This window comes from Ranitomeya variabilis, chromosome 3 (genome assembly GCF_051348905.1).
Source record: "Ranitomeya variabilis isolate aRanVar5 chromosome 3, aRanVar5.hap1, whole genome shotgun sequence".
NCBI classification, from domain to species: domain Eukaryota; kingdom Metazoa; phylum Chordata; class Amphibia; order Anura; family Dendrobatidae; genus Ranitomeya; species Ranitomeya variabilis.
In genome coordinates, this window is record NC_135234.1 from 573,518,735 (window position 1) to 573,542,998 (window position 24,264).

The window sequence follows — 24,264 nt, forward strand, 5'->3', positions numbered from 1 at the left end:
TATGAAGGATGTGATATTCTGTGTACTTGTCCATGTACTGTATGGTGGCTAATATATGGAGGATGTGATATTCTGTATACTTGTCCATGTACTGTATGGTGGCTAATATATGGAGGATGTGACATTCTGTATACTTGTCCATGTACTGTATGGTGGCTAATATATAGAGGATGTGACATTCTGTATACTTGTCCATGTACTGTATGGTGGCTAATATATGGAGGATGTGATATTCTGTATACTTGTCCATGTACTGTATGGTGGCTAATATATAGAGGATGTGATATTCTGTATACTTGTCCATGTACTGTATGGTGGCTAATATATGAAGGATGTGATATTCTGTATACTTGTCCATGTACTGTATGGTGGCTAATATATGAAGGATGTGATATTCTGTATACTTGTTCATGTACTGTATGGTGGCTAATATATGGAGGATGTGACATTCTGTATACTTGTCCATGTACTGTATGGTGGCTAATATATAGAGGATGTGATTTTCTGTATACTTGTTCATGTACTGTATGGTGGCTAATATATGGAGGATGTGATATTCTGTATACTTGTCCATGTACTGTATGGTGGCTAATATATGGAGGATGTGATATTCTGTATACTTGTCCATGTACTGTATGGTGGCTAATATATGGAGGATGTGACATTCTGTATACTTGTCCATGTACTGTATGGTGGCTAATATATAGAGGATGTGATATTCTGTATACTTGTCCATGTACTGTATGGTGGCTAATATATAGAGGATGTGATATTCTGTATACTTGTCCATGTACTGTATGGTGGCTAATATATAGAGGATGTGATATTCTGTATACTTGTCCATGTACTGTATGGTGGCTAATATATGGAGGATGTGATATTCTGTATACTTGTTCATGTACTGTATGGTGGCTAATATATGAAGGATGTGATATTCTGTATACTTGTTCATGTACTGTATGGTGGCTAATATATGAAGGATACGGTATTTTGCATACTTGTCCATGCACCATGTATGGTGGCTAATATGTTGGTGAACATTGGCTAAAAATGAGACAGTGAATAAGCAACAGTTTAGTAGTTTAAAATGCACCATCAACGCAGTAGCACACACATTAAAGGGAACCTGTCATGTCCGTTAATCCTATTAACCTGCATTATAGGGTTAATCTGCATGATAATAACGTTATGAAGCTGCCGGCCACTGTACTGAAAATGCAATATCCAGGGGAAAATGAACTATTTCTCCATGGAGCCGCTGACTTTCAGTCATGGAGGTGTGCCCAGAGCAATTCCAGTCATCGCTCACCACACTGAGAGCAGCAGAAGTTAGACAGTGCAAGGGTGTGCTGTGAGCACACAGCCTTCTCACTGCCATCTCTGCAGTTCACGGGTGCAGAGTGCTGTGAGCGGTGACTGTAATTGCTCCAGGCATGCCTCCCTGACTGAAAGCCGGCAGCTCCAGCGAGGAATAAAGTTAATTTCCTCTCTGTAGCTGCACTTCTAGTATGTGGACAGCCATCTTCATAATGCTAAAAACCTGCAGACCAATGGGTTGTTGGACACAATAGGTTCCCTTTAAATTCCACAAGGACTATGAGTTTGGATAGACATCAACACCTCCATATGTACTGGGTCCTCTGTTGTCTTTGTCCATATTCACGTTATGCAGTTTTTCCGGGTATTTTTTCTTTTTTGACTGCATTTAATCACTGCATTCTGCTCTCTATTACACAAGCAGGTGATCGCATTGTCTGTATGATGGCATCTTTCTCTCTTTACAGATATTATTTTTGTACAAGGGACTGAAGTCATTTTCAAAGTGGCACTTAGTCTTCTCAGTAATAATAAAGAATGCATCATGGCATGTGACAGTTTTGAGAATATAGTAGATTTTCTGAAGGTCAATATTCCTGATATGACAAAGGACACCATGGACAAGATTATAACCCAGGTAATTTGATTAGTCATTATCTGTACTTTTAACATGTAGAAAGTCCTGGGAGAAATTCTTCTCAGAATATGTTTGATCCAATTTTACTTTTGTCTCTATCATTCATTTTAATGTGTTAAAGCAAATAAGGCAAAATGAGTAGTAAGTGAAAACTTTAGTATTTTTTATATTTAGCGTGACAATCAACAACTGTTGATAACTGATTGGTTGATAAATAATTGATAACTCAATGGTTGGCCTTGTTTTTTGTAGGGATGGAGGATAATTTTGAGCCTAATTTTAGCATAATAAAAACCTTTTGCATCATATCAAGGCATCATAGAGAAACTGTGGTAATCCAGAAGTAATTGCTTATATACATTGAAACGCCCGACACTGAAAAAGGATCCATTTAGACTTTTGGATTTTTATATCAGGCAGTTTATAAAGAGTTAAATATGTATAGTGAAAGTCTGGTATTTACATGGTTAAAAAAAATAATTACCCTGTGTACCGTATTTTGGACTATAAGACGCACTTCCTCCAAAAATGTGGCGGAAAATGGGGGGTGCGTCTTATGGTCGAGATGTACTGTACTATAGTCCGAAAAACATGGTATTGCTAAACTGCTTTATCTATATTTTATTGTGTATTTCTGATTTTTCGCTTTCTAAAAAGATCTGTCATGTCTTCTTATATTTTTCATACAGGTGTTTGAAATGGATATTTCTAAGCAACTCCACGCTTACGAGGTTGAATATCATGTAATTAATGATGAAATGCTGGAAACGGCCAATCCATCTGATGACACAGAGGCTTTCCAAAAGCTTGAGAAGGCGAACAACCAGCTTAAGAGGCAGAACATGGACCTCCTGGAAAAGTTACAGGTAAATTGATAAACACTAAATCCTAGCAATAAAGGATTTGTGAGGATGTGATAATAATGCACATCATGACGAATACTAATATGTCGTTTTTTTTTTTGTTTCTTTCAATATTTTTTGTTCCTGCTGATTTTGCAACTGCAGCATATTTGGTATATCAGCTCCGTCCCGTGTGAGTGGGGAGGAGATGTACTACTAGGTACAGTATATGTACATGATCAATGCTGGGTCTGCAAAGAAATCTAAATGTCTGCAATGCTCTAGAGAGTACTGTGACTCTAAATGGTCACACATTGTTAAGTTTAATTATTTTGTTAGATTAAAAGGGTTTCTGAAATATTGAGGTATTTTCAAACAATCCAATGAACATATACACTATAAATAAATTATACTTTGTAATATACTGTAGTTATCCCCTTCCCGACCTTTGACGCAGCGTATGCGTCATGAAAACCTGTGCCAATCCGACCTGTGACGCAGCATATGCGTCATGGTCGGATCGCGTCCCTGCAGGCCGGGTGAAAGGGTTAACTCCAATTTCACCCGACATGCAGGGACAGGGGGAGTGGTACTACAGGCCGGGGGGTGGCTTCGCCCCCCCATGGCTACGATCGCTCTGATTGGCTGTTTCACTTTCAACAGCCAATCATAGCAATCTGTAATATTTCACCTATGAAAATTGGTGAAATATTACAATCCAGCCATGGCCGATGCTGCAATAGCTTCGGCCATGGCTGGATACCCCGATCTGGCCCCCCAACGACTGACGTCGGCGATCTGCAGCTGCCGTCAGTGTTCCGTACCCCTCCGTCCTGTCCTAAGCGCCTTCCTCTCCCCTCTGCCCCTCCCCTGTCCTCCCCTCCGCCCCCTCCACTGTCCGATCGCACCCCCCATACGTACCTAGTCCCAGTGTCCTCGGTCTTCTCGCATGGGCGCCACCATCTTAGAAAATGGCGGGCGCAGTGCGCCTGCCGAATCTGCCGGCCGGCAGATACGTTCCCTGTACACTTTGGTCGATGTGATAGGTTCTATCACAGCGATCAAAATAAAAAAAATAGTAAATACCCCCCCCCCCTTTATCACCCCCATAGGTAGGGACAATAATAAAATACAGAAAATATATTTATTTTTGTTTTTCCATTAGGGGTAGGGTTAGGGTTGCACTTAGGGTTAGGGTTGCACTTAGGGTTAGGGTTGCACTTAGGGTTAGGGTTGCACTTAGGGTTGCACTTAGGGTTAGGGTTGCACTTAGGGTTAGGGTTGCACTTAGGGATAGGGTTGCACTTAGGGATAGGGTTGCACTTAGGGATAGGGTTGCACTTAGGGATAGGGTTGCACTTAGGGATAGGGTTGCACTTAGGGTTAGGGTTGCACTTAGGGTTAGGGTTGCACTTAGGGTTGCACTTAGGGATAGGGTTGCACTTAGGGATAGGGTTGCACTTAGGGATAGGGTTGCACTTAGGGTTGCAGTTAGGGCTAGGGTTGCAGTTAGAGCTAGGGTTGCACTTAGGGCTAGGGTTGCACTTAGGGTTAGGGTTGCACTTAGGGTTAGGGTTGCACTTAGGGTTAGGGTTGCACTTAGGGTTAGGGTTGCACTTAGGGTTAGGGTTGCACTTAGGGTTAGGGTTGCACTTAGGGATAGGGTTGCACTTAGGGATAGGGTTGCACTTAGGGTTGCACTTAGGGATAGGGTTGCACTTAGGGATAGGGTTGCACTTAGCGATAGGGTTGCACTTAGCGATAGGGTTGCACTTAGGGCTAGGGTTGCACTTAGGGCTAGGGTTAGAATTAGGGTTAGAATAAGGGTTACAATTAGGGTTACAATTAGGGTTAAGGTTAGAATTAGGGCTAGGGTTAGAATTAGGGCTAGGGTTGGAATTAGGGTTAGAATTAGGCTATGTGCACACGGTGCGGATTTGGCTGCAGATGCGCAGCGGATTGGTCGCTGCAGATTCGTAGCAGTTTTCCATCATGTTTACAGTACCACGTAAACCTATGGAAAACCAAATCTGCTGTGCCCATGGTGCAGAAAAGACAGCGCGGAAACGCTGCGTTGTATTTTCCGCAGCATGTCAATTCCGCAGCGTTTTATACCTGCTCCATAATAGGAATCTGCAGGTGAAATCCACACAAAAAACACTGGAAATCCACGGTAAATCTGCAGGTAAAGCGCAGTGCATTTTACCTGCACATTTTTCAAAAACGGTGCGGAAAAATCCGCACACAAATCCGCAACGTGGGCACATAGCCTTAGGGTTGGAATTAGAGTTAGGGTTGGAATTAGGGTTAAGACTAGGGTTAGGGGTGTGTTGGGGTTAGGGTTGGGATTAGGGTTAGGGGTGTGTTGGGGGTTAGGGGTGTGTTGGGGTTAGTGTTGGAGTTAGAATTGAGGGGTTTCCACTGTTTAGGCACATCAGGGGGTCTCCAAACGCGACATGGCGCCACCATTGATTCCAGCCAATCTTGCGTTGAAAAAGTCAAATGGTGCTCTCTCCCTTCCGAGCCCCGACGTGTGCCCAGGAGAAACTGGACAACAACTTTTGGGGTCCAATTTCTCCTGTAACCCTTAAGAAAATAACAAATTTCGGGCTAAAAAATTATTTTTGAGGAAAGAAAAATGATTTTTTATTTTCACGGCTCTGCGTTATAAACTTCTGTGAAGCACTTGGGGGTTCAAAGTGCTCACCACACATCTAGATTAGTTCCTTAGGAGGTCTAGTTTCCAAAATGGGGTCACTTGTGGTGGAGCTCCAATGTTTAGGCACACAGGGGCTCTCCAAACGCGACATGGTGTCCGCTAATGATTGGAGCTAATTTTCCATTCAAAAAGCCAAATGGCGTGCCTTCCCTTCCGAGCCCTGCCGTGCGCCTAAACAGTGGTTTACCCCCACATATGGGGTATCAGCGTATTCAGGACAAACCGGACAACAACATTTGGGGTCCAATTTCTCTTGTTACCCTTGGGAAAATAAAAAATTCCGGGCTAAGAAATCATTTTTGAGGAAAGAAAAAATATTTTTTATTTTCACGGCTCTGCGTTATAAACTTTTGTGAAGCACCTAGGGGTTTAAAGTGCTCACTATGCATCTAGATAAGTTCCTTGTGGGGTCTAGTTTCCAAAATGGGGTCACTTGTGGGGGAGCTCCAATGTTTAGGCACACGGGGGCTCTCCAAACGCGACATGGTGTCTGCTAAAGATTGGAGCCAATTTTTCATTCAAAAAGTCAAATAGCGCTCCTTCCCTTCCGAGCCTTACCATGTGCCCAAACAGTGGTTTACCCCCACAAGTGAGGTATCAGTGTACTCAGGAGAAATTGCCCAACAAATTTTAGGATCCATTTTATCCTGTTGCCCATGTGAAAATGAAAAAATTGAGGCTAAAAGAATTTTTTTGTGAAAAAAAAGTACTTTTTCATTTTTACAGATCAATTTGTGAAGCACCTGGGTGTTTAAAGTGCTCACTATGCATCTAGATAAGTTCCTTGGGGCGTCTAGTCTCCAAAATGGGGTCACTTGTGGGGGAGCTGCAATGTTTAGGCACACGGGGGCTCTCCAAACGCGACATGGTGTCCGCTAAAGATTGGAGCCAATTTTTCATTCAAAAAGTCAAATGGCGCTCCTTCCCTTCTGAGCCCTGCCGTGCGCCCAAACAGTAGTTTACCCCCACATACTCAGGACAAATTGGACAACAACTTTTGTGGTACAGTTTCTCCTTTTACCCTTGGGAAAATAAAAAAAATTGTTGCTGAAAGATCATTTTTGTGACTAAAAAGTTAAATGTTCATTTTTTCCTTCCATGTTGCTTCTGCTGCTGTGAAACACCTGAAGGGTTAATAAACTTCTTAAATGTGGTTTTGAGTACCTTGAGGGGTGCAGTTTTTAGAATGGTGTCACTTTTGGGTATTTTAAGCCATATAGAACCCTCAAACTGACTTCAGATGTGAGGTGGTCGCTAAATAAAATGGTTTTGTAAATTTTGTTGTAAAAATGAGAAATCACTGGTCAAATTTTAACCCTTATAACTTCCTAGCAAAAAAAAAATTTTGTTTCCAAAATTGTGCTGATGTAAAGTAGACATGTGGGAAATGTTATTTATTAACTATTTTGTGTCACATAACGCTCTGGTTTAACAGAATAAAAATTAAAAATGTGAAAATTGTGAAATTTTCAAAATTTTTGCCAAATTTCCGTTTTTTTCACAAATAAATGCAGAAATTATCGACCTAAATTTACCACTAACATGAAGCCCAATATGTCACGAAAAAACAATCTCAGAATCGCTAGGATCCGTTTGAAGCGTTCCTGAGTTATTACCTCATAAAGGGACACTGGTCAGAATTGCAAAAAATAGCCAGGTCATTAAGGTCAAAATAGACTGGGTCATGAAGGGGTTATAGGTGCTTCTCACAAAATTAGAATATCATCAAAAAGTTAATTTATTTCAGTTCAATACACCTGAAAAGTGAAACTCATATATTAAATAGAGTCATTACAAACAGAGTGATCTATTTCAAGTGTTTATTCCTGTTAATGTTCATGATTATGGCTTACAGCCGATGAAAGCCCAAAAGCAATTATGTCAGTAAATTAGAATACTTTAAAACACCAGCTTGAAAAATGATTTTTAAAATCGAAATGTTGGCCTACTGAAATGTATGTTCAGTAATTGCACTCAATACTTGGTCGGGGCTCCTTTTGCATCAATTACTCTGGAGTCGAGCAGCCTTGGGGACTGCTAAGGTTTTATGGAAGCCCGGGTTATTTTAATTGTAGCCTTCAGCTCATCTGCATTATTGGGTCTGGCGTCTCTCATCTTCCTCTTGACAATACCCCATAGATCTTCTATGGGGTTAAGGTCAGGCGAGTTTGCTGGCCAATCAAGCACAGTGATACTGTTGTTTTTAAAGCAGGTATTGGTACTTTTGGCAGTGTGAACATGTGCCAAGTCCTGCTGGAGACTGAAATTTCCATCCCCAAAAAGCTTGTCGGCAGAGGGAAGAATTAAGTGCTGTAAAATTTTCTGGTAGACGGCTGCGCTGACTTTGGTCTTGATAAAACACAGTGGACCTACACCTGCAGATGACATGGCTTTTCAAACCATCACTGATTGTGGAATCTTCACACTAGGCCTCAAGCAGCTTGGATTGTGTGCCTCTCCACTCTTCCTCCAAACTCTGGGACCTTGATTTCCAAATGAAAGGCAAAATTTACTTTCATCTGAAAACGACACCTTGGAACACTGAGCAACAGTCCAGTTGTTTTTCTCCTTGGCCCAGGTAAGACGCTTCTAGCCTTGCCTATTGGTCATGAGTGGCTTGACACAAGGAATGCAACACTTGTAGCCCATGTCCTGGATACATCTATGAGTGGTGGTTCTTGAAGCAATGACTCCAGCAGCAGTCCACTCCTTGTGAATCTCCTCCTAATTTCTGAATGGCCTTTTCTTAACAATCCTTTCAAGGCTGCGGTTATCCGGTTGCATGTGCACCTTTTTCTACCACACGTTTCCTTCCACTCAACGTTTCATTAATATGCTTGGTTACAGCACTCTGTGAAGAGCCGCTTCTTTAGCAATGACCTTTTGTGGCTTACCCTCCTTGTGGAGTCTGTCAATGACTGCCTCCTGGGACATATGTCAAGTCAGGAGTCTTCCCCATGATTGTGGAGCCTACTGAAACAGACTAAGGGACCTTTAAACGCTTAGGAAGCCTTTGCAGGTGTTTTTTGTTAATTATTCTAATTTACTTAGATAATGATTTTTGGGTTTTCATTGACTGTGAGCCATAATCATCATCATTAACAGAAATAAGCACTTGAAATAAATCACTCTGTTTGTAATGACTCTATATAATTTATGTGTTTCACTTTTTGTATTAAAGAACTAAAATAAATTAACTTTTTTATGATATTCTAATTTTGTGAGAAGCACCTGTACCTAATTGCTGTTATTTCATAGCCGTGTCCTATAACTATAATACAGTTGTGGTCCACAATATTGGCTACAAGAAAAATATCTGCTAAAATAAAGTGTTTATTGAAACTGATCTTTGATATAGAGAAACAAAAATTAAAAAATAACAAAACTTAGAAGAAAATAAAAGTAGAACATTGAAAACAATTTCAGGCCACGATAAACAACACCTTTTGTTCACTTTGAACAAAGGACAAAATCAGTGGGTAATTAGAATATTACCCGTCCCCAACATGTCAGTGCTTACATGACTTTAATTAGTTGACTAATGCTGGTTTTGTTGCTTAAATAGGTAATTTTTATTGTCTGTTCTTTCTTTACAATGGCAAAGACAAAACACCTGAAAAGACCAGAAATGCTATTACCACCAACCACAAGCAGTCTAAAGAGTACAAGATTATTTCCAAAGACTATGGAATCCCGCCTTCAACAGTCCAATAAATAACAAACTTTCTGATAACATTTAGAATGGTAATGAATCTTCCAGGACTTGATGGAAAGAAGAAATTGCCATATTTTGAATCAACTTTCATAGGCTTTTTCGCCCTTCCAAAGGAACCACCTACTATACTATATTTGAAAAAACCTAAACGAAGGCCAAGGAGAACCTCACTGCTTAAAGAACGGCATGACGAAATCAGCAAGTTTTTACTATTTAATCTGAGAGCAGCATAATGCAGAGACCAATTCCAAGAATGAGTCACTTGCTCAGCAGCTCACTATTGTTTCAAAACAATCTGTTTATCAGCAGGAGATTATCACTGCCTGTGTAGGTCTCTCCTGCAGGCCAGTCAGGCTAATCTTTGTAGCCACATTACCACCACTGATTGCAAGCTGACAGCGTACAGAGGAAGCTGCCAATCTGGTGTGTGGTGGGATCATACACAGCTGATCATTATGACCACTACTACATCTACAACAGAGAAAACAGGGATTCAATCAAAACTGCACCAAGCAGTCCAGTAAGTGACACATTGCTTGAATCGTGTCTCTGCCCTTACATCATGCATCTGTCAGATTACATAAAAAATCCGCTGACAGATTCCCTTTAAGGCTAGTTAATGTACAGGTTGAAACTGGACAGCAATGAGATCTTATCTGAGTTTAATTGAAAATATTCGGATAAAGCTGATGTCTGCTAATGTGAAAAGGGACCTGCAAACATTCAAGAGCCTGAAAGAATTAAAATGGAAGAGGGAAGAAACTACCAACAGACGTGTGCAGGAAGTTCACAAATGGCTACAAAATCATTTGGAGGCCATTGTTGCCAAGTATTAGGGAAGGGTGCCTTTAATCTTGTTCATATCATATATAGGGGAGAGTGGACCTTTGGAAGTTTCAGTTCTGGTACCCAACCCGAACTTTATTTTCAAACTAGAAATGGATAGTGATCGTAAACACATGTCAAAATCCATAATAGACTACCTCTAAAGGCGCAAGCTGAAGGTTTTACAATGGCCCTCACAGTGCCCTGATCTGAACATGGTTGAAAATCTGTGGCTAAACCTCAAAATAGCAGTGCATTCAAGACGACCCAGGAATCTCACAAACTGGAAGAATTTTCCTAGTAAGAATGGATGAAAATCCCTAAAATAAGAACTGAAAGACTCTTGTCTGGCTACAAAAAGCGTTTTCAAGCTATGATACTTGCAAAAGGGGCTGCTACGGAGTGCTAACCATGCAGGTTTTATTTATTTTTTTTGCATCAGCTCATTTTCCTTTTTGTAATATTTAAAATGTAAAATATTAAAATATATATATATTTGCCTAAAATACAAAGGAAGTGTGTCATCTTTAACTTTAGGCGTTGTAGAGATCATTTCATCTTCAACTTGCTTAACTGTTCACAGTAACAGTAATTTTGACCAGGGGTGCCCAAACGTTTACATGACATTGTATATGAAGTGTGCAGAGGAAGTTGACGCCAGTACACCTCGATTCACTGTGTGCCAGATGGAGCCTGTATTATGTGCCTAGCATATGAGATGACTTAGGAGCAGCTCCACCACCACTGATCCCTGCAGGTCATATTCATTTAGTGCACACATTGGCTGGAATGTAGGAGGACATCAATATCAGCCTATTACCATCCTGGACAGTAGGTCGGCTGTGATTTGGGGGTCTAAAACATACTGGAGGATTCACTTTAAATGTCGTTTTTTGGCCTTAAGCAGATTGTTAAAAAGCATTTGATGGCGTATTTTCTAATTTTTCATGTCTTTATATAATTAACGTTAGCTAGCATACAGTGCATTACATTGCTTTACTAATGCCTTTCTTCCCATTATTAATAGGTAGCTCACACCAAGATTCAGAGTCTGGAAACCAATATTGAAAAAATTGTATCCAGAGAAAACAAAACAAGAAATGTTATCCGATCTTTGGAACAAGAAAAATCAACTTATCAAAAGATGGTGGAGCAAATGGGGAAATACGTGCCGGCTCATGTACTGAGTGATTGTGAACTCATGCTAAAGGATGTTAGCTGTAGCCCAAACAACAAAACAAAGGCAGGAAGTAAGCAATAAAAGACAAAGCTGGGGCTGCTCCGGCATACGGCGTACAGCATACCTTTTATTCTCAAAACCAAAAATGATGCATGCTCTGGAGGAGGTCCGCACACCACCGTGCATGCTTCATGGACTCTGAGGGTAGGGAGGCTTTTTCTAGGCGCAGATCCACGTTGACTGGAGGAGCCTGTAGAAACCGTTATAAAGAAGGAAAAGCTAAACGCAATCTGAGATATTAAAGAAAATGCCTCCTTGATTTCCATATGCAAAAACCTTGTCATTATAGACAGAATTTGAAAAAAGGGAAAGTTTTTGATTTGCTTTTCATTTACAAGCTAGTATGGGAAATCACCAATCGGCCAGAAGCCACGTGATATCACTTGTCGGCAGCATCTGTGTAGAAATCCAGATTGTAATAGTTGAAAATGAATGTTTCCCAAAGAGTATCATATTTTACACTTCCGAAGTGAAGTGTCTATTAGAACTTTTGATTATTTTTGTGCCTGTCTTTCAGTCTACTGACATTTGTTACATTTGTGTACAGTTTTTATAAAGCAATCACTACATGATGTGCTATGATGGCCTGCGGGCGCACTTCTACGATGGGCGTGCACATGGGGGATTAGTTCTGTAGCAGAGCTGAGCTTCCTAGGAATGAGTAGACATAATGGTAACTGTCGATTTTTGCTTATTTCGATCTTTCTGGAGCACTTTGGTTCTCTTAAGTAAAAATCCATCTTTGAACACTCTATTCTGTTACTGCAGTAGGCCCAAAATTCTGAATTATACCACAATTTAATAAGTATAGGCATTTATACTGACAAGCAAAAGGGTAACAATGTTTTGAACTTTTGACTTTCAGGCTTCTAAGCTCACCATCCACTACTGCTTCAATTTGTGAGACTACCATCAATTCATAGACCATCATCTTGGCTATCTCATACAGAAATTTAACTTGCAATTGCTTAGCATATGATTAATTATGCAGATTCTTGTCATGTCTCTACATTGTTACTGTTTTGCTCCTGGTGGTGGGACTTGCAACTATTTTGCATATGATTAGTTTTGCAGATTCTTGTCATGTCACTACATTGTTACTGTTCTGCTCTTAAAAATCTAAATCTTAAATTTTATTTTTCTATTATTTTGTTAGTGTTTTCTAAATACACCTTTGGTGTTCAAAACTGGCTGAATCCTTCTGGTCATGCTCTCAATCAGATTCAAGCATGTCTCGATCGAAATCTGATCCCTGGTCTCACGTTCCCAAAGATAGTGCATACTGGTTGACTCACTTGGGTATTATACACCTTTGTCAACTGTACCCACAAGTATTCACTTGGGTTGAGGTCTGGGGACTGCGGGGGCCAATGCAGCACCTCTACTTCATTGTTATTGAACCATTTCTTCACCAATCTTGATGTATGCTTTGGGTCGTTGTCCTGCTGGAACACTGTGTGGTACTTTTCATACCCATAGTACTCGAATGTACAAAGTTACTTGTCTTTTAGGATTGACTCATATAACTTAGCATTAAGACTACCATCAATCCTGGTCAACTTACGAAGCATACGAGCAACCTCCAAAACTGATAGACCTTGTGATGAGCAGACTTGTTGACTCCAATATTTTGCCTGGACATCCACCTCTTGGCTTTAAAATAGATGGACAGATTTAATTTTGTATTCATCCAACTGTCATGGCACCCACATGACGCAGTTTGGCAATTTTCTTGGCCGAGAGACCGCCATCGTTGAGCTGGATTATGCCATTTATCTTTTCTTGGGGAATATTCTTCATGGCTGCTCTTCGATTTGGACCAGTGACCTTTCACCTGGGAATCAGCCTAATAACACACTGAGCTATATGGGAATGTGAGAACAGGTTGTATTTTATAGTATACAGGAAGAAAAAGGTTTTGCCATGACCAAGAGCAAAACAATAACAATGCAGTGACATGACAAGAATCTGAGTTACTAATTATATGCTAAATAGTTTCAAGTCAAATTTTTGTATAAACTAGCCAAGATGATTGTCTGTTTAATGATGGTGATCTCACTTTCGAAGCATTAGTGGATGCTGGAATATGGAGCCTGAAAGACAAAAGTTCAAAACATTGTTACCCTTTTGCTCATGAGCGTACTTCATGCAAAGTTATACAGCCCCCATTGATTTCAATATTACCCATACAAATATGTACTTATTAGTTTTCTGTGCACCCCTTATTGGTGACTCTATAACAAAAAGTTGTGATCTCTATAGTATGATATTAAATTAATCACCAATGAATTTTTTACTTACTCAAATGGATAAAAAGTGGACATTTTACTTTAAAGCAATCCAAGAAATGAGTGGGCTATTCAAGTTTTGACTTGTAAATCAATATTTTTGGCATCTTGGATTGTCATAGCATATCATGTTTGTTGTCCAGTAGGTAATGTGACAGCACTGCACACAATACTGTACATGCACAAGGATGTGATTTTTATTACAGATTTGTCCTTTCTAAAAGGAAATCTGTCAGGTACCATGACTGTCAAAAATTGCTAGTATGGCAGTATAGATGTCGTGTAGCAGTATGGATGTGGATTTATGTATTCTGATATAGTGTTTTATATTACACGCTAACATAACGTACTGTAAAAATGAACTTATTTCCTGCTGCATCACATGTGTACACTGAGGCTGGACCACTCTGGTGAAGCCTCGCCTCCCTGGACTAGTCCTGCATCGGTCCCTATAATCATGTCTCCTTACAGTGATAATGATTGACAGCCTCCATACAATCGCCATTATTGTAGGACTGCCAGCACTCACATGTATGTAAATCATGGCCAAGGTAGCATAAATTAGAGGATCTGAGGCACAACTAGCCTGGAGAAGATTCCTCAGTGGACTAGTCCTATCTCAGTGCGACAGAATAAATGTTCATTTTGAGAAGACAGGAACCCTACTATGTAACATAAAACACCTTATCAGATACACAAACACATCTATACCACCATAATAGCTGTTTGGCACCAGAAGGAGACCTGACAAGTTCCTTTTAACTTGTATTGAAACCTAACATATCTCCAGATATTTGATGAGAGATGTTAAACAAAGATGAACAATGAATCCTTTGCTGGAAATCACTCGTCATATAAAGTGTGTGCTTAAAGTATCCAGTTTTTTTATTCCATAGCTGTGATAGATGCTTCTGATAAATGCCATCCCTCACTCATAGTTAAAGGAATTGCCCACTACTCGGACAACCCCTTGTCAATCACTATACTTCTCCCAGGTAAAATAATAACGCCTATACTCACCTGCGGTAACACCGCTGCCACTCCAGCAATGTCAGCACTTATAAAAATGTAATTCCAGCTCACCCAGTTGCTCTATGCTCATCCACCCAGGGCTCAGACACCGGCCTCGCCCTGGCCTTGCATCAAGGAAAATAGAAAAAATTGGAAGTCCGGCTCAACAGGACTGGATTTTATTTTTATTTTTCAAAAGAAAATATAGTGCATACAAAAGAAAAATTTACATGGTCGACATGACCCAGTCGACGCGTTTCGACTGCACTAGGGCAGTCTTACTCATGTCTTACTCGTGCCTCCTTCAGACGCAAATGACATCCTGAGGCAGTGAAAGCTGCAGCTGCTCTCTCAGTTAGGGTATCGTCTCACAGTGGCACTTTGGTCGCTATGACGGTACGATCCGTGACGTTCCAGCATCGCTTGATTATCGCTCCAGCGTCGTAGACTGCGGTCACACTTTGCAATGCACGGCGCTGGAGCGATAATTTCATGACGTATTTGCGATGTAGAAGCCGTTGGTTACTGTGCGCACATCGTATACAACCTTTGTCACACGATGCAATCATGCCGCCACAGCGGGACACTTGACGGCGAAAGAAAGTTTCAAACGATCTGACATACGATTCTCAGCGGGGTCCCTGATCGCAGTAGCGTGTCAGACACAGCAATATCGTATGAATATCGCTGGAACGTCACGGATCGTGCCGTCGTAGCGACCAAAGTGCCACTGTGAGACAGTACCCTAACTCCAGTTGTGTGATTTGTCTGAAGAAGGGGGGTGGGGAGAGTGAAGCGGCCACTGATTGCGTGACATTGTCGCACAAGTCCTGGGAGAGAAAGTGCCCGGGGCCGCTGGAAATGTGCCAGCACTGGAAGTGGGGGAAACATAGTTGTCCGAGTAGTGGACAACTACTTTTAAAAGTGTGTAATTAATGTATATGATTTATTTTACTAGATGTCTGAAGTCACTCTGCACTGTGGGGATTCACCGGTTTTTGACCCGGGACCGGAGGGTATGTATGCGTTATACATGCTCCTGGATAGAACCTGTCCAGTGGGTGAGGCCTCGCTTCATACACTTGTGTATGGAGCGAGACCGCGCCTACTGGCCAGGAGTATGTGTAACGCGTACATACCCTCCGGTCCCGGGTCAGAAACCGGCAAATCTCTGCAGCGCACAGCGCGTGCACTGGGGGAGGGGGGGATTCATGAGTCTGCAGTCATACAGAGTGACTGCAGACTTTTTGATTTGGACCGATCAACCCCTTTAAGGGTGGATATATTTGTTTGTAACGGTTTTCTACACATTGAATGCCTTATTTTTTACATGCTTCTTAAACACTAAGCATGATGCACTGGTCAATATACCATATGCTAAACTGAAAGTAAATTCTACCTTTACAGCTTTCACTTTTATTTCTTCAGAAAAATATTTTAAACTGTGTGGTTTTCACTTCACACATTTACCTTGGATTTCCATTTTGTAGATTTACTGTATTTTTTAGTCCACACTATTACTTAGGTGACCAGCATAGACTCAGTTCTGCTTACACCTGAAAGTTTATCCAGTCTGGGTAATCCTCTGTGAGTTCAACAGTATGCAGATACATTTTACCTACACTGATACATGGAAGCAATTGATTGGATCAGGGCAGAGTTTTCAGTTGCTTATTAGAGATGGAAAAGTGTAAGCAAATTCATTTATTTTTCATTTTGAAAACTATATTTCCATTGTATAAGACAATGGAAGTAGAATATGAATACATGTTTTAGGCTCTGTTTTCTTAAGGGCTTACTCTCAAGTTATATAATTGCATTAATTAGTTAGCATGAAAATAATCAGATTTGGAATTGACTTGATTTTCCTATCGCCTGTCATTCTCGTGCTGTGAGAGCTTTTATCTTACATAGTGTACAGCTGGTTTCCAAAGCCTGACTGAGTGAGTTACATTCCAAGAGAGAGATGTTAACCCTTAACATACCAGTCACCTCTCACCAGTTTATTGATTTCTATACAGGAATAAGCTGCTTACCACCCTTAACCTCCCTTCCAGCTTCTGACAATCTGCTCTTATCAGTCCTATTGCATCACAATTCCCCAGCAATAGCAATTTTCAGAGCAGTTCTTCTAATCATGGCTCTCACTGTCCTGAGCAATGTGCTTGTTCAAATGCACTCTCTATGTTCAAATACAGTGATAACTGTGTAGACTCATAACAACAAATACATAGTTGAATATAATACAACAGAACTTGTGTTGAACTTTATAATTCTACTAATACTACAGCTGTGCTACTCACCTGTACTTTCACTCAAGTAGGAATGCCTGACCACCAAAAACCAGTAAGCCTACTGCATAATTGCAAGCTGTTCAAGAGGCAACTTGAGAATAATCCATTAAGTCAGACAAATACAAGAGACTTTCCAATGCTTTGCTCATTTCTGATTTTTTATATATTTTGCTCAAAGATGATTTTGTAGACTGGATTTAACTGTAGTGAAGCAGATATGGGGATTCAGCCTCTGGATATACACAACATAGTTTTCATACTCTTAACAACAAGCAAAGAACTTGTAAAATAAAAGAAACTGAGAATGATTAAATGGTACCTAATGTAGTTACCGTAACAAAAAACTTTTAGATTGTGCGAGTTGGGTAAAATGAAAAAGAAATATGTCGGCAGTTTTGACCCACGCATGCTATTAACATTGTAAAATAGGTGTTAAGGAAACAAGTTCAAACCTACACGAGAAAACTAAGCTATATTTACTTACAAACCATATACTAATTAAGCACCAATTATCTGCTGGGCCATTTTTTATTTGTGAAGTGGCCCGTGTTCTGTGAAGTGGCCTGCTGATGCCAAGTGCTAGTTAGTAAAAGGCCTGTGATTACAGCAGCCTCTGCACTGTTACAACCTAGCACCACGCTTTCTCTCTCTTTGTAGTGTGAGCAGTGAACAATGTAATATAAGTAAGTTTGTAGTCAAAGTGACCAGTGACTGGTCTACACAAACGCAAACTCCGTAACATGGCTGATGACGATGATAACTTCTTTAATTAGGAGGCATCAATAGCATGTTAAGACCTTATCATATCAAGATATCACGACGCAGAAGGGTATTGAACATGCCCAGTTAATGTCAAATTACACTTGTCTGCATCTATATAACTTGCTGCATTGATTTGTGTGTCATATCAGAAAATATGCGAATTGCCTCTTCAGAGAAAAAGTGGACTAGAACTCCTAGTGTCACCTATAGGAAGTAGCAATCCTAAAAGTCAATATCAACCCTTCAATGAGCCTTGCCACCTGACTTAGGAAAAAGGCCAAACCATAAAGAGAAACGTTACCCCTTGGATATTAGAAAATGCTACATCTGTAGTAGGGTAAAGGCTTCACAAAGGTACTGTACATGAGGATCTAAATGTAAAGTTGTTATTTTTCACTATAGGTATCTTTTATATAAAAACAGAAACCCTTTTGAATCTCGAGCCACACATTATGTATCTAAATGGGATTTGTTAATTCTGTTAATTATTATAAAGTCTGAAGCAGCCCACAGTAAACGAGCGGCCACTGATTGGTAATATGGATTTTGTACTTTTCTTCTTTTAATGTCATGAAGAAACTTTTTGGTGTTATTCTTGTTTTTTCCTTCTGCTTTTAAAATGTTTTGACATCTGCACTCAGGGACATTGTTACTAATCAAAAGATCTAGGGTCAGGAATACAACTATGTATCCATTCAATCATGTATACTAATTGTGATCATTGTCAGAACATGTAATCTTCATTGTTACCAATACCACCAACCAGAATCCATCCGCCCATCCCCAGTCTGGCCCTCTCACTTGTCTGAACGCGACTGGGTGCCCAAATCGCCTCTTTAAACTGTGATCGAGTTTTGTACAGGAATCCAAGCCAGTGACAATATAAAGTGCATTTTACTCATTCACCATGGCTACTACTGTGATGAAATTGTGCCTCCAAGACTGGAACTGGAACTCTGGAACTTGCAACGATGATGCTTGAGAAGTTTGAACATCTCATCTCTGGGAAAAATAGTCTTAGATCCAGAATGCCAATTCTTTGTTCCCAGGACAGCTGACACCAGTGTTTAATATTCTTGAAGTCTGGATATGTTGACTCATCTTAAAAGTTTTATAAATGTGTGTGAATGAAAGCACCTAACATATCGGTAATTTTTCAACTTCATATTTCCGATTGTTATATTATACACAATGTTGTAGTAAGAAACTCCGTCCTGCAATTTGCTTCCTCAGTGAAATAATTTTAAATTTTTTCAACAAGAGACAGAATTTAAAGTAATAAGATAAATGCACTTAAAGTGGTTGGAGCTCTGTATGCCAATATTTGTTATTTAAAATGAAGCAACTGAGATGTAAGTGAAGTGTAGACATTTAGATTTAGTTATAGGGGTTGAACAAAAATATCCTGTCAAACATTTAGGAATTGCAACCATTTTTCTATAAAGCTTGCTCATTTCAGGGGCTCAAAAGTAATTGGACAAATTAACATTCTCATAAAATGTTCATTTTTTGGACTTTGTAGGGAATCCTTTGCAGGCAATGCCTGGCTGAAGACTGGAAGCCATGGACGTCACCAAACACTAGGTTTTCTCCTTTGTGATTTTGTGACGCTTTGCCAGGCCTTTACTTCAGCTGACTTCAGTTGTTGCTTCTTTGTGGGTATTTCTGCCCTTTTCTGTCTTAAGCATGTAAAATGCATGCTCGATGGGATTGAGATCTGGCGATTGACTTAGCCATTGCAGAATATTCCACTTTTTTGCCCTAAAAAATTCCTGGGTTGCCTTTGCAGTATGTTTTGGGTCCTTGTTCATCTGTACTGTGAAGCACCGCTCTGTGCATAGAGAATGGATGCTATAACCACCTCCCCAGAACTAACTGACATCCGGTTCATCATTAGAGCCGGCTATCAGTCAGTGCTGGGGTGCGGTTACAGCCATCGCTAACTATGCTCAGAGTGGTGACTGAAACCGTGACGGCACCACTCCTATGAATGAAACCTAAACACTGCTATGGGGAGTAAAGTTACTTTCCTCCTGGCAGCGGGGTTCTCAGTGTGGTGGCTGCATGTTGTCAGAACGCTATTGACCTGCACATTAACCCCATATCTGCAGGTTAAGTGTTATTTTACATGACAGATTCCCTTTAAGGTCTTATGTAACAGTTGAAAGTTTGGCTCAGTTCTTAGTAATCATTTCAACTTCCTTATGCACTAGATTATATCTCATTTAGAATTACTGTAAAAATTTGCAACATAAATATAAAGGGAAGTTTCACCCCCAAACTGAAAGCTATGTATTAGTCTCTTGTCCTTAAAATTATATGTGTTTTTTTGCAAAAGGTTACCCTATCCGACCACCTCCTTTCCTGGAGAAAGAGGGTAGAAACAAAGCGGACATATCTCTGCCTGCTGTATAAAGAGCAACATGTTCTTGTAGAAAAGTAAAACATTCATGATTCAAAGGATATTATAAGAAAAGTATTGGCCTCTCTATACATTGTATAATTGTATACATTGTGAATATTCTTGCCCTTTTGCACACATTTTTGGCGTACACATCTACAGTGACAGTAGGTCACATTACCTCAAAATGTGGATATTCTGACCCTATATCTCAATGCCGTGTCACAATTCTGTAGTTGCTGCATCCTACGTTATTCAGGTGTCAATGGCAAAGGATCTTTATTATACAGTTATATGAGACCTTCATTCTACTGGGAGGCCTGGGTTACCCCATGTCTTGTGGCGTGTGAGGCAACGAAATGCATTTATTCAATCAGCAACTCAAGAGAATGAATGCAAGTCTTTGTGCATAACAGCATTAGAGGCATACGTCATTATATTCCAATTGGCACAAACACTGTTCATGACGTGCATTATTGGGGATCAGGAATTTTCAGCTGTTAAAATGTAATGCTGTATATTTTCTGAATACACTTTTAATATTGCTGGTGACACTTTTACAATGTATTGGGGAGGAGTCTACTGATAACTAATTTTGGAGAAGACTGAAAGCAATCTATCTTACGTAATAATATGATCTATCTGTATGCTTAAAGGGTTTATTCAGGACAATTTTTTTTTACTATTGATCTAAGAACTAACAGGCAGGTAGTTGCTAACTTCCTGCCCGCTGCTGATCTTTGACCATTCAGACATGTCGCACACTGCTCCTGCCAGTAAGTCTTCGGCTTCCGCTGACATCATGTCAACAGAGAAGCTGCTTCTCTACTACCCTGCCCAGTTGAGAAGGCATGAAGAGTTGCTCTGTTGACATGAAGCAGAATCATCAGCAGGAGCGGCCCGTGACCCCTCTGAGTCGGCGCCAGGTAGATGAGGCAGGTTGTTAGCAACTACCTGTCAGTTAGTTTTAAGCCCATAGTAAAAAAAATAAGATAGTCCCAGATGACCCCTTTAAGACGGCACTAATTCTCATGAGTGTTTTGGCCCAAAAATCATAAAATAGAATTTTTATGCAGCCAATTATACTGAAGGTGAAATGTCTATTATTCGGAGACTTCTAGGCAATAACACACCCCACCCAGAAGTTGTGCAGCCTTTTCCTTGTAAGTGTGATCTCAATGTGCAACTGTGCCAAATCTGGATACACAGTATGATAACCTACATTCTGCATTATATTGCTCTGTGTCTGCTTCCTATGCAATGATTCACTAAACGCACCAGTCCCTCCACTTCGAAAAAGAATAAAATTTGTCTTAAATGCAAAACTTTTTTGTGCTGTTTATTTCTATCATTACACCAAAAATGCATGTGGCTACATCCGAATATATCAGCAATGTTACTAGATAGCCACAAAACATATCTTGATAACGGCTTTGTCCAGGACGTGCATATTGTATCAGATCGGTGAGGTTCTGACACAAGGGATCCCCACCGATCACCTGTTTGCAGCTCCAGCTGAAGCCGGGTGTACATATTGTACTCTGATTTTATACTGATGACTTATCCTAAGCTTAGGTTGTCTGAGAATGAAATAGTGGTACATATAGTAAGGATAAATCATAAATAAGAGATGGGTCAAGGTCTGCCACCCGGCACCCCTACCAATCAGTTGTTGGCATCGGAGGTGGTGCAGAAGTAAACACTGAGTGAAGCTTAACATCACAGCTCTGTTAAAAATATAGTGGGCACTGTCAAGAGCTGCAGATCAGCTCCTATTCTCATAAAGGCTGACCTCCAGTACCCAGCAATGGCTGCTACACATTGTATGGAGCTGTGCTGCTCAGCTATTCTCCATAAATATGGCAGCTGATCAGATATTGATGACCTATCCAAAAGATATATAGTATATGCTTGGAAATATGGCATCCCGGGATGTTTCGATGCTCAGAGTCCAGTCCCATAAATTATAGTATACAAAGAATCCAACACTATTGGGTAAATAATGAGAACAATATGTGTATTTTATGTCATCGAATGCACAATGCAAAAATCGTGAGGCTTCTGTATAAAAAATGACCTCCAAACAAACACTGAAAGAGATACAAAACAGTAAATGAGTAATCTGAAATGGCAGACATGACCATAAAATAAGTAACAATAAAAAAAAATAATGTAATTATGTATTGAAAGAAAAAGGTTGGGTCAAAGGGGGAGAATTAACCCTTTAACGACAATGGGTATTTCAGTTTTTGAATTTCTGTTTTTGCTCCCCTTCTTCCCAGAACCATAACTTTTAAATTTTTTTTGTCAATATGGCCATGTGAAGGCTTGTTTTTTGCAGGACAAGTTGTACTTTTGAACAACATCATTGATTTTAACATATCATGTACTGGAAAACGGCAAAAAAAATTCCAAGTGCGTTGAAATTACAAAAAAGAGCAATTCCACAGTTTTTTGTTTTTGTTTACCATTTTTACTAAATACTAAAACTGACCTGCCATTATGATTCTCCAGGCCATTACGAGTTCACAGACACCAAACGTGTAGATTCTTGTTTATTTAAATGGTGGGTAAAAATATCCCAAATTTGTAAAAAAAAAAAAAAAAAAATGGCACCATTTTCTGAGACCTGTAAGCGTCTCCATAATTGTGAAAGAATGGGTTGATCTAAAAAGTTCACTGAATTTGAGCGTGGCACTGCAATAGAATGCCACCATTGTAACAAGAAAAGAAAATATGTTATTTTTCAGGCTTCTTGGTTCAAGTAAAGGAAAATCTTAATCCTTCAGCATATAAGACATTTTGTACTAATGTAAGCTGTGTACTGGGGTGGGCTCCCCATGATACAGCGAAGCAACGAACGAGTAAAACGACTCCCAACACCAGTTCATTCACTGAAAGTATTTTGCATAAATGGGTGGATAATCATAACCAAAAAGAGTGGGAACATTTAAAGAAATTCACAGACACTCAGCCGGGAGGCCGAGATCCTTGTGCTGTACAGTGTGGAAACCTGTAATACAGTAGGTGCCACATCTTTGCCTACAGGCTAGCCTATATAAACCTACCACCGATTACCTGTTAATACCCTAGAATCTTGAACAATTTCATGAGTGTGTAGTCCAGGCTTGCCTGCAGTACAGCACAACAGCTTGCAATCTTATAATGAATTACAATAATAATAATAATAATCTTTATTTATATAGCGCCAACATATTCCGCAGCGCTTTACAGTTTAACAGTTTCAAACACAACAGTCATGGGTAACAATGTTAACAATACAGTAATAAAGCAAAATAAGACGACCCTGCTCGTGAGAGCTTACAATCTACAATGAGGTGGGGAGATACAAAGTACAAGTGTGTATTTACAATGATGTATTTACAATGATGGTCCAGCCATCTTCAGGGGGTGGGGGATAGATGGAGATAGTTAATGGGCTACACACACACAAACATAAAATGAGTTTGATTAGGGAACGTGATAGGTCGCTCTGAACAAATGAGTTTTGAGCGAGCGCCTAAAACTATGCAAGTTGTGGATGGTTCTAATATCTTGGGGTAGAGCATTCCAGAGGATTGGCGCAGCACGGGAGAAGTCTTGGAGTCGGGATTGGGAGGTACGGATTAGTGCCGAGGTTAGTCGAAAGTCTTTTGCAGAGCGCAGCGGTCGGTTAGGCCGATAGACAGAAATGAGGGAGGAGATGTAAGGGGGTGCCGCACTGTGGAGAGCTTTGTGGGTGATAACAAGTACTTTGAATTGTATCCTGTAATGAATGGGCAGCCAGTGTAATGACTGGCGAAGAGCGGACACGTCCGAGTAACGATTAGCCAGATGGACAACCCTGGCTGCCGCATTAAGGATAGACTGGAGAGGGGAAAGTCGCATGAGGGGGAGGCCAATTAATAGAGCGTTACAGTAGTCCAGACGGGAGTGGATTAGGGCGACAGAGTTTTTGTTGTCTCCATGGTGAGAAAAGGGCAGATTCTAGAGATGTTCTTTAGGTGTAAGCGGCACGAGCAGGCAAGAGATTGTATGTGGGAGGTGAAGGAGAGATCAGAGTCAAACATAACACCCAGACAGCGTGCCTGCTGCCGGGGTGTTATTATGGTGCCACCCACGGAGAGGGAAATGTCAGATTTAGGGAGGTTAGTAGAAGGCGGGAGCAGAAGTTCAGTTTTGGAGAGGTTGAGTTTCAGATAGAGAGCGGACA

At 40.3% G+C, this 24,264-nt stretch overlaps 1 protein-coding gene across 2 annotated transcripts in view; it reads left to right on the forward strand.

Moving 5' to 3' along the window:
- TBC1D4 (TBC1 domain family member 4) overlaps positions 1 to 11,452 on the forward strand; it is a 208,737-nt gene extending 197,285 nt beyond the window's left edge. For both annotated transcript variants that reach the window (XM_077297240.1, XM_077297242.1), the window contains 3 exons: positions 1,785 to 1,954; positions 2,644 to 2,820; positions 11,083 to 11,452. In XM_077297240.1, the coding sequence (XP_077153355.1) occupies positions 1,785 to 1,954; positions 2,644 to 2,820; positions 11,083 to 11,316 (581 nt within the window). In that variant the 3' untranslated portion in view covers positions 11,317 to 11,452. The remainder of the gene's footprint in view (positions 1 to 1,784; positions 1,955 to 2,643; positions 2,821 to 11,082) is intronic.
- The last annotated feature ends 12,812 nt before the right edge of the window (positions 11,453 to 24,264 follow it).